This window comes from Nanorana parkeri, unplaced genomic scaffold (assembly GCF_000935625.1).
Source record: "Nanorana parkeri isolate BGI_ZX_2015 unplaced genomic scaffold, ASM93562v1 scaffold1849, whole genome shotgun sequence".
NCBI lineage: Eukaryota > Metazoa > Chordata > Amphibia > Anura > Dicroglossidae > Nanorana > Nanorana parkeri.
The window spans coordinates 213,833-225,898 of record NW_017308117.1 but is presented as its reverse complement, the minus strand read 5'-3'; the positions used below and the strand labels follow the sequence as shown (position 1 = coordinate 225,898).

The following is a 12,066-nucleotide window of genomic DNA, read 5'->3' as shown; positions in this document are numbered from 1 at the left end:
TTACCTTAAAAATTAATACAAAATATATTAAAAATATATAAAATTAATAAAAATAAATATAACATATTAACCTTACATTGCTCCAACTTGCAGGAGATCTATTTGTTGTTTCATGGTACTTAGAAGCTGCTCATTCTTTTGTTCTTGAGCATTCAAATGTCTTATCATTTTTTCTAGATAACCTGTATTCCGACTTTCAGCAGTTATTTCATTCAGCCGCTGCACAATATCTGAAATTGATCAGGTTACATTTGTTATTCAGCATCAGCATAATAGCAATATGCATGCATGTATTTATCTGGTTGTTCATTGTTTGTGTAAAGTCACTGAGAAAAAATTAAGCCGTAAATTATGCATAGTAGAAGGTACTACATAGCCCATGCTTGGTGTGTGTGCTTGTGAGTAAAAGTGTTCACATTCAAAAACAAGGTTGGGAAATATTTAAGGAATGCTGATAGGGTGTCTTATACACACAATTGTCCATAGGAAGTAGAAACATTTTTGAAGTGAAGGACAAACTTTAAAGGATAAAATTGGAAAGGAAATGGCATGAAACATGTGAAGAACCAGAGAAGGACCAGAACTCACTAGGGAGGGAAGAGACAGGAGGCAGAAGGTGAGTACCACAGAGAGGTATAAGGTCAAAAGATAATCATGGACAAGGGGAAGAGACAGGAGGCAGTAAGTTAGCTGATCATGGACAGGGGGAAGCGAGAGGGAAAAAAAGCAGAAAGCCTTACGTGAATAGCATAAGACAGAAAAGGCAGTAGGATCTTATGTGGATCTTATGTGAACTTGTGGACAACAGATAGAGGAGGCTAAGAATGATCTTATTGTGGACCATTCAGAAAGTAGTTAGTGGGTGGCTGAGTATGGCTGGGCGACAAAGGAGAATTAGGGAGGTAGTGCTGGAGCTGATCCTGCACAAGGAAGGACAAGTTCCAATGAAAAATAATGAACAGGTGGATTTTGTAATAGACTTGAGAGTGAAAAGAGAGGGAGCTGATCAAGGATAGGGGCAAGGGTTCTTGTAAGAAATGTTAATTCTCCTTGGGAAGGAATGGCAATTCTTATCCTTTCCAGTGATGTACGAAGTCCTGGTGCAGCTATCTTTATGACACATGTCTGAAGGAGTGGGACTTAGTGGAAAGAGCACATATCACACTGTATACATATATCAAATGTCGGTTGGTATTTAACATCTGCCTGGAACTTTTTTTCAACTACGGCAGGCAATGGACAAGAGGGACATTGGTCAGTATTGTAATATTTTATATTACTTTAACTTTGTTCTGTTCTTTATTTGTGCTTTGAAATTAATAAAAATATTGAAACCCAAACAATGTCAATAGGCGAGCAATCTAACATGAAATTAAACTAGAGTAATCTTGTCATCATCCCATGTATGCCAACTGCATTTCTATGAACGTGACATTTTACAGGTTGAAGCCTACTGATTGTGCATTCAAAATATAGATGATATCACTATTGAGATCTAATGCTGTTAAAAACACATAAGATCAGCTACTAAACAAGACATGAGCCCTTTAAAATACTGTCTTACTCTACCACACAGTGTATTTCCAGTGTACTATTCGATAACTGATGAGGTGAAACACTGTTTCTTTTTATAAAAACTTGTTAATATTCTTGAAATATTGATGAATATTTTTTTTTTTCACATTCTGTTGCTCACTAGTATCTATGATACATAATGATAGCATGAGATGCTTGCACAAAAGCATTCACAACAGAGGTTAACGCTATGGTAACTGTTTTCTATTCAAGGGATATTAATGTTGAGGAATACTGCAGAGGTTTGGTAGACCAATAGAAGGTTCTATTTCACATGTTCAAATATACTGATTGTTTTCTAATAAAACTAACAGGGTTATTCACAAAAGGGTGAAGAGTTTGGAGAAGACAGGAGAAGTGAACAATCTAGGAGAACATAGCTGAACTGGAAAGTGAGCTGAATTGGAGAATTTTTCCAAATCAGCTATGTTGTCCTAGATTGTTTAGTTCTCCTGCCTTCTCCAAACTCTTCACCCTTTTGTGAATAACCCGGTAAGATAAAGTGAGGACAACAATAGTTCCAGCTTCAAGTGAACCTGTACTTTCTCATGCAGGGCAAAGCAACAGGTTTCCATAACGACTTGAAGACCAGGGTGTTAAACCCCCTTCCTGTCCAGGGCATTTCTCAGCACTGAGGCACTTTGATTGACATTTATTTGGCCATGCAGCTCCGTACCAAAATTAATTTCATATAATATTTGTGGGGACAGATAGAGCTTTCTTTTGTTAGTATTTAATCACAACTGGGTTTTTTATTTTTTACTATATAAAGAAGAAAGTACAGAAAGAAACATTCATACCCGATTTCTTGGTTAAAAATAAAAGATGGGGTCACATTGGGTAAATAGGCACCAAACATTTTAAGTAGAGGTGCACCGAAATAAAATTTTTAAAACCGAAACGAACCAAAAATGAAAAAAGTGAATTTAAAATAGAAAAAAAGAGATAGAGGACACAGAGTTCTCCATCTTTTTTTCTGCAGCCCCTGTTATAAATGAACATGAATCCTCTATACTGAATGTTTCTGTTCATTGATAACTTGTGCACATAGTATATTTACTATAACCACAATCATGAATGAACAGGAGGTGATGTAGATCACTTCCCATTCATTCATAATCAGAGACAAAGTAAACATACTCTATCAATTATTTACAAACACTCAGCGATCACTGATCACTCAGTGTTTGTACTCGCTCTCCTTCCTGACAGCATTTTGCCAAAAGTGACAATTGTGGCCGATATGTTTTGGTGGCCGATGTATCGGTGCATCCCTAATTTTAAGCCTTACAATAGAGTGAGCCCACAAAATTGCAAAAAACCGTCATACCCAAAATTGGCCAAAGACGATGTTTTAAAAGCTTTTACTGCTTATCAGTTTAGTGTTAACAGTGAGTAATGGCCCTAAAATTATTACCCGCACTCTGACATTTGCAGTGTCATGTAACATGTGTGTGCATGTTTGAGTATGTATGTAGGGTGGGAGACTTAAAACATTTTTTGTTTTTTTTATTTTCTTTTATGTGTCTTTGATTTTTATACTTTTTTCTTTTACACTTCATTTTTTTGCTATCACATAGGGGGCTAAGTCCTCTTTATAGAGACATCAGGGGTCTATTAGACTTAAGCATTCAGTGATCGGAGGTGGAGATCAGCTGGTGGAAGTTTGCTGATCTCACCTCTGATCCAGCCACAGAGACTTGTCAGGCCTGCACTGAGGACAGCGGAGCCCGGGATAGCCAGCAGCAGTGACAGTGGAAATGGGGCGCACACTTCTCACACCCTTCCCTCACCTTTTCCGCACCATACAAGCGATCAGGCAGCTGCATAGCCGCCTGAATGCTTGTATGTATCTAAGGCTTCAATTTTCAAACTTCTCCACTCCCATACAACAATAGTTCCAGCTTCAAGTGAACCTGTACTTTCTCATGCAGGGCAAAGCAACAGGTTTCCATAACGACTTGAAGACCAGGGTGTTAAACCCCCTTCCTGTCCAGGGCATTTCTCAGCACTGAGGCACTTTGATTGACATTTATTTGGCCATGCAGCTCCGTACCAAAATTAATTTCATATAATATTTGTGGGGACAGATAGAGCTTTCTTTTGTTAGTATTTAATCACAACTGGGTTTTTTATTTTTTACTATATAAAGAAGAAAGTACAGAAAGAAACATTCATACCCGATTTCTTGGTTAAAAATAAAAGATGGGGTCACATTGGGTAAATAGGCACCAAACATTTTAAGTAGAGGTGCACCGAAATAAAATTTTTAAAACCGAAACGAACCAAAAATGAAAAAAGTGAATTTAAAATAGAAAAAAAGAGATAGAGGACACAGAGTTCTCCATCTTTTTTTCTGCAGCCCCTGTTATAAATGAACATGAATCCTCTATACTGAATGTTTCTGTTCATTGATAACTTGTGCACATAGTATATTTACTATAACCACAATCATGAATGAACAGGAGGTGATGTAGATCACTTCCCATTCATTCATAATCAGAGACAAAGTAAACATACTCTATCAATTATTTACAAACACTCAGCGATCACTGATCACTCAGTGTTTGTACTCGCTCTCCTTCCTGACAGCATTTTGCCAAAAGTGACAATTGTGGCCGATATGTTTTGGTGGCCGATGTATCGGTGCATCCCTAATTTTAAGCCTTACAATAGAGTGAGCCCACAAAATTGCAAAAAACCGTCATACCCAAAATTGGCCAAAGACGATGTTTTAAAAGCTTTTACTGCTTATCAGTTTAGTGTTAACAGTGAGTAATGGCCCTAAAATTATTACCCGCACTCTGACATTTGCAGTGTCATGTAACATGTGTGTGCATGTTTGAGTATGTATGTAGGGTGGGAGACTTAAAACATTTTTTGTTTTTTTTATTTTCTTTTATGTGTCTTTGATTTTTATACTTTTTTCTTTTACACTTCATTTTTTTGCTATCACATAGGGGGCTAAGTCCTCTTTATAGAGACATCAGGGGTCTATTAGACTTAAGCATTCAGTGATCGGAGGTGGAGATCAGCTGGTGGAAGTTTGCTGATCTCACCTCTGATCCAGCCACAGAGACTTGTCAGGCCTGCACTGAGGACAGCGGAGCCCGGGATAGCCAGCAGCAGTGACAGTGGAAATGGGGCGCACACTTCTCACACCCTTCCCTCACCTTTTCCGCACCATACAAGCGATCAGGCAGCTGCATAGCCGCCTGAATGCTTGTATGTATCTAAGGCTTCAATTTTCAAACTTCTCCACTCCCAATCACATGTGGGGGTTTGTGCAAGTGGGAGCAGGAAAAAACGTTTATAAACACCCACCCACCCTTATGTGTCTGCTGTCCAGCCATTGATTTACAATTGGCCGGACAGCAAGTAGTTAACTGCTGAACCAACACTTCCCCCAGAGTTTAATAAACTTACTTTTCTTTTGCTTCCCTGTTGCTTTGTTCAGCCCCTATGAGTAAAATTAAATACCTGATACTTCAGGGTATGGGAAGCATGTGACTCACTCTCCTTCCTCCCATAGTGCAGTACTTGGTTCATGAGTGGTCAGTCTTGCGGCACCTAGCACTATCACATGAGGATGAGAAGAGAGTCATGGCCCTTGTGTAAGCTCAAAGTCAGAGTTCCTTTTTTTTATTTTGATATCCTACAGGTGAATAGAGTTGAAGAAAAGTGAAGGGAAGTGTAGGCAGCAGTTGGTTGGGTTAGGGTATCGGAACGCGCTGCTTTCTCATTGTTTCTTTTGACTATAAGAAGAAGCATCAGTGCCATAATTAAGCCACCTTTAAGGAGACACTGAACTCAGAAGTGAAATCTTAAAAATGCATTAGAGTACCTTAACTATTAATAAAACATTTTTTTTTTTTGTGTATCACTCTGCTGTAAATCCTCAAATAATCTCTGAACTGGTGCTGACGCTTTTCTTCCTTCTGGAGGGTGGCTGCTTTTGTTCCCCAAGGTCCCTGTGTGTGTTGTAAAGTAGCCACCGCTCCAAGCTCGCTCTCGTGATGGACTACAATCTCAATACAAATTAGTAAACTAAATGTGAGATTGTAGTACATCATGGGAGTGAGTTTGGAGCGGTGGTTACTTTACAACACACACAGGGACCGTGGGGAACAAAAGTAGCCACCCTCCAGAAGGAAGGTCAGTGTCAGCACCAATTCAGAGATGATTTGAGGATCTATAGCTCATTGATACACAAATAAGATACATTTTTGTTAATAGTTAAGGTACTTGATTGCATTTTTGAGATTTCACTCCTGAGTTTATTGGCACTTCAAGATTTTCTTTGTAGAAAAGTCACTGTTCTGTTTTTGAATTTCCTTCAGAGACTGAAGATGGGCATTGTGTTAAATGTTGGACTGTTTGTCCAAGATAAGCCCAACAATGAGGTTGTGAGCTACATGCATCTAACACTCACTCAAAGCCATCCAGGCAACTATCTAAAAAAAATATCATATCATAGTTGAATCATTACTGAACACCTGATTGTGGGTATGGCCAGCTAAGTAGTGTATGTACATAACCTCTTAGCACAGATAACCAATGACTAACATCATGTGGCAGATAATTATTCACATAAATGATTAAAAGATGGGCACATGCTAATAGCCAATTTCCAGGCTTCTTGATACACACTTAGGCGTTAATTACATAGAGGCAAATAGACTGTTCCTTTTGCAATGGAATTTTTACTGTTCAAGGATGTTCCCTTAGTTTAAGGAATGAGGTCAAGCTTTGCTGACTTCCAATGTCCAATCGTATGCAATCAAAAATACTGTTTTTAAAAAAAAAATGTCCTTGCACATGATTGGGTATTCTTTTCTATTGAATTTTCTTACCACATTCACTTAACTAAGAGAACAACAACTATTCCTTTAGTAAATCAACCCCATACTGTTCATATGAAACACCAAAAGTACATAAATAAAACCAAAATATCAAAACATACCATCTCTTTGCTTCTCCAAAAGTTTATTTTGTGATAAAATTTCATTGATTTGCTTGCTGTGAGCATCGGCAAGATAACGTAGATGAGTTTCACTATCGGGTGCAGGATCTAATCTGGTATTTCTATTAATCTGTAGAAAAAGTTTTTAGGAGAAAATACATTTATATGTTGTGAGACAAACACTGCAGAAACAGCCTGTGTGAGCTTGGTAAAAATCCACATTGTGTCCCCAAATATTAAGCCCGGTTGAACTTACTTTTTCAAAATCAGTTTTCTCACTTGAATCCAAGAATCTGTGATCGGTGAGTGTCATTTTATAATTACTTGTCTCCTTAGTATGCTCATCATTGCTTCTTTTTGATTTTTTCAGTCTGTCAAGCTAAGATAGATAGATATAGCAGAATTATGATCAGTTTGTATTCATAAAAACCATATAGAATTATGCCATCCATTACGCACATGTTATTCTCCATTTAAATGCTAATTTGTAACACTGTTAATTTATATTTTCCTAGATACATAACGACTAACTCTTGAGTTTACTGTCACAGTTTACAGTCACATAGTGAAAATTTGGGAGCTTTGTGGCAAACCATACAAAACCATGTCAAGCAACCAGAATATCTGCCTCTTTAACAATGAAAGAAAAGTCTTCTCTTCACTTTTGCACTTTTCGGTTTTCCATACACCTCTGCAAATACTAATAGATTTTCAGATTCTGAGCTAGCATTCTGAGCTAGATTTTCATATTCTGAGTTCTTGTGAACTTGTGCCCAAGTAATGCACTTTCACATTTTACCTATCCTAAACAAGCTGTAGATGAGCTTCAAAACAAACCCTTATTGACAGGCACTTTGTAAAAATTAACCCTCAGCTCACCTCCCCTTGCTTGCTTTAAAATATTTAAATGTCCATAGATTAACCACAGGTCCTCATTAACCCATTTGCTGCCAGAGCCGTATTTGCATTTTTTGCATGAATGTCAAAACACACAAAAAGATTAGTTAACTCCCCCCCTATAAATACATATGATAATATATACTGTATATAAGGTTGTGTTGAGTTAATAGAGACAAAACATGTCACGCTTTAAAGTTGTGCACATCTATGAAATGGAAACAAACTTCGGTAGTCTAAATTGATCATAAGCAAGGCTTTAAAACCCTTAAACCTGGTCCTAGAATTATTCACAGGTGGTTCATTCACAGAAGGTCAGCGAACTAATTTTCACTTGTCTTTCTCCCTTTTAGCCACCAATACCCGACATAGTCATCCTGGGCCTGCAGAATGGGCTGCAGAGGTTAAAAGCGCATGCTGCCGCTAATATACAACTTACTTTGGTGGCAGCGAAAGCATTAAGGGACCATAAAACAGTTGTCGTGAGAAGCAAAAGATGCATAAGATTTGTTTTGGCAGCATAGTCATGAGGATCTACAAGATAAGCAACAATGCTGACGTTAGCATTGGATGTTTCAATAAAATTTAATGTTTTGATATAGTTAAATTAGAATAGCACATGCGCTATATTCAGAGACTACTACTAAAGAAATATTTATTGCATAACAAAAGATTCCCAGAGCACTATAGCTAAAGAGAGAGCACACCAGAACTTTCTGCCTTGGTGCTCGCTATGCTTCCCTTCCATAAGGGATGAGTCACTTAAACATTTACATTTACAAAATAAATAAAAATAAAAAAAATGGGGGGGAGGGGGTTGCAAAAATGCTCTTCCGCATGTGTAGGCAAAAATCCTTGCACCGGCCCTGCGTACAGCAGCCAAAGGCGGCCGAGCGGCTCAGCAGAGCCGAAGGTATATGCTTCGCCTCGACTGAGCTGAAGTGACAGCCGAAGCGGGCCGATCGCCCCACAAATGACAGCTGGGCGGAGCCAACCGTGATCTCACGTCCATTTGTAATGACAGATATATATTATCTGATCATCTTCTTCCTTCCACTTGTATTCAGCAATCCCTCCAGTGCTGGTGCCGGTCTCTGATCCAGCACTGACTGCTGTGTCCCACAGTGTCTGTCCGAAATGCACGCTTCCGGCTGCATGCATTAACTCTTCTCTACTCTTCTCCCCCGCCGGAAATCTGTACTGTGCATGCACCCACCCCATCATCCTGCACAGCCTCTCAAGAATCTTCAGATCTTCAGACGGGAGCGAGCAAGGAAGATATAGGTAAGTAATAACCTTTTTGGTAGCTTTTTTATTTTTTTTAATGTTTTTGTATATATTTACTGCTTGCTAGCAGTAGATATATGCACAAAAAACCTGAGAGTTTAATTGACCTGAGAGTTTACTTTAAGTATTGAATTAAATTGTGCTGCTGATGCTATAACAGAGCCAAGCAATAATTTAAGAGAAAAAAAATGCATTACATTAAAGGAGAACTGTGAGGTGAGTACTTTTCACTCACTTCATAGTTCTAGCCGAGCTGTGACAATGAGACTGTCACAGGTCGGCTCAGTAGATCGGGAGGTGAGCGAACACATGCCGGTGTTCGCCCGCTTCTCGATCCTGTCACGGCTCTCTCCCCCCTCCCTGCTCCGATCCGCCAGCGCTGACTGGCGGAACAGATGGGGCAGGTACAGCTGGCTCTGCCTCTAGATAGGCAGAGCCAGCTGTCACTCACGCAGCTGGGCGGATCTCGACATCGATATCCGCTCCGGCTGCGGCGTCTCAGTATACCGCAAGCTGTAGCTCGCGGTATGCTGAGCTTAGGGTGACGGGAGGACGCTAGATTGTGTCCTCCCGTTACCCTAAGGAGAACTATGGGGAAAAGCCCTGACCCCATAGTTCTCCTTTAATGCATTACACAAATGCCAACATGCGGTGTTGCTGACACTGGCTGTGAAAATTGTACTGTCTGTAACACCGCATACAGCATAACAGAATCTCCCAAGCATGTAATTGAAAGGACTGATGTTTTCCCAATGTCACCCTTGAAGATGCATACAAACAAGGAACCTCTCCCTGTTGAACGCTATCTTTTAAACTTTTTTTTTTGATTAGTACATGTTGCCCAGGGCAGTGCCCAGCTCTCCATGCCCTTTGCCTATACCTATTAGCTTTAAAAATTAGCAGAATTAATTTTCAAAATTTGCCCCGTTTTAATTAGGTTTAGATTAAAGTTTACTATGTCCAAATTTTACGATGAGTTTAACAAACAACCTGTGAATTGAACCAAAGCATATTCGCTCATCACTACTGCGAATTTAATCTGTGTAGCCCGAGAAGCAGAAGGATGTAGACCAGCAACTTGTGTGATAAGTGAGCAAACAACATGGCTGTTCTGTAGTGTATACACTCCTTGGTGATTAATCTCCATCTGTACACTGAACCTAGCACTATGTTGATTCATACTTACCACTAAGTTGATTCCAGTTTTCTTTTTTTAATGAAACATATCCAATTGAGCAATATACTTTATTGCTGCAGCTGTCAATTGTGTTTAATACACTTGAAAAAAAAATCAGTTGCCTTGTATTCTGCAAATGAAGACTTTAAGATGTACTTCAAGGTAACTATTTAAAGCATAACTTTCAAGAGAAGAAACAGAATGAGTGGGAAGTTGTTTATATGGCACCTACTGTATAGTAGCACTTTAGCAGTGTTCAATAAATGATGTAGGCAGGGCTTTAGTATAGCCTGTAGACCGTCACAGCCAATGCCCCAGGGCTTGCGGGGAATAGGCCCTTGTTCCTATCAGCACGGGAACAAGGGGCTTTGCCAGGGCGACCCTGGAAAAGCACCCACCCAGTGCCGAGATCATGTGGTCTGGTATGGCAGGGAGGGGGGGCGCTCGCTTGCCCCCCCCCCTTATTTCCTGCCCTGCCAGGCCTGTGCTCGGATCAAGGTTCTGGTTGGGAATTTTAGGGGGACTCCCACGTTTTTCCCCCTTTTTAGGGGTGGGGTTCCTCCTTAAAGTTCCTATCAGATCTAAAGGGTCTGGTACGGATTCTTTTCTCTTTTTCTTTTTTTACATTTATTAAGATAATTTGTTATAATTTTTTTCTTCTGTTTACATTTTTTTTATTCTGCTCACTACCTTGGAGGTATCGAGCAGAATAGCCGAGCCGAATGCCGCTAGGCGGCATTCAGCTATTCACTCATTGCCATTCTGCTCCTATGAGAATAGGGGGTGAACGGCAGCAAGTGAACTGACGGAGGCTCGGCTCAGCTGATCCAGATGTTGGATCGGCTGAGTCAAATGGCTTCTGCACCTCGGCTCAGAAAAAGGCAGCCAATGTACGGCTGATTTTAGCCGATGTACGGCTGAAATCGCCGTATAGTTCAGCTCAGTTCACTTCGGCTCGGTTATTCAGTCGGCTGCCTTTGGCAGCTTAGTAAATAACCCCCTGAGTTTTGAATTGAGAATTTCAACAAGATCTTTCTGATTAGGTATTATTCTGATTAGGCCCAGACAACAGTTCTTGGAATAAAGAGCAGTTTAAAAAATGAAAACTAGCATAGTGAAGGGGTCCGACCAGGGCCCTTATGTCGCAGATACCAAAGCTGCTATGACTATAGTTATGCCCTTGAAGCATGTGTAGTGGAAAAAATAATTCCTTTCCTCCATAAATAAGGCAAGAACTGAAGTTTGGTCACATCGGAATTTTGCAGATTTTCCAACAAGCTGGAAGATCTCTGTGAAAAATCAGATGCTATTGACTGTTTGAAAACCACCCTCCACTGCAAGGGTTACATGCTCATCTTTGCCTAGCATCAAAAATAACAAAGTTATAGTCACCCGATGCTCGGAGCCGGCCAGCTGTGACACCGCTCCCTCCTGCCTGTCTCCTCCTCCTCCGCCCCAGCAAGGGTATGTATATAGAACTTGATGACTCAGGGAACTTAGAATGCTGCAGCAGAGGGGAGGAGAAACTCCAGGGACCGTTCTAATAGTCGGCAGTCTCAGAGGATCAGGTGAGTATACATTTTTTTATTTTTGACCTTAGGCAACAATTAGTACTTAACCCTTGCAGTGAGGGGGTAGGTCTACTGCAAGGGTTGATAACATTTTTAACCGGAGTTCTTCTTTAACAGATCCTTGAATCTGGTGAACTGAGACTTGCTTTGATGCTTTTCTGAGACTGAACCTGGGTATACACGGATTAAACTTCATATGAACATTGATGTGAAAAATCTCTTCAGAACATTTGATAATGTCATCAGAGACTTAACACATGTTGTTTGAAATAGCCTCTGATTTCTCACATTTGATTTTGGAATGAATGGAGTTTCCCAAACAAAAATCAGATTCACTGTTAAAATTGTATTTGTTGAGTAAAAATTTCCATCTTGTTCTTTTGATCCGTTTGGTCACTATGATTAAAAACGATCGACAACCCTGACATAGCTCAGTGAAGCTCAGCACTTGGCTGATTGTTGCATTAAGCTGGCCATACACCTATTGATTATCGTTGAATTTTTTTCGTGCCCTCATCGAACCGTTGTTCAATTCCTGCTCGAATACCCCATCATGCACAGATCAATGTCGATTTTGATAATAGTTCATTAGCAAT

At 39.9% G+C, this 12,066-nt stretch overlaps 1 protein-coding gene across 1 annotated transcript in view; it reads right to left on the bottom strand.

The window, feature by feature from the left end:
• LOC108799892 (coiled-coil domain-containing protein 17-like) overlaps positions 1-12,066 on the bottom strand; it is a 40,561-nt gene that overhangs the window by 26,322 nt on the left and 2,173 nt on the right. The window contains exons 2-4 of the mRNA XM_018571825.1: positions 6,795-6,917; positions 6,539-6,668; positions 77-230 (exon numbers count right to left, since the gene is read on the bottom strand). Coding sequence (XP_018427327.1) covers positions 77-230; positions 6,539-6,668; positions 6,795-6,917 — 407 coding nt within the window. The remainder of the gene's footprint in view (positions 1-76; positions 231-6,538; positions 6,669-6,794; positions 6,918-12,066) is intronic.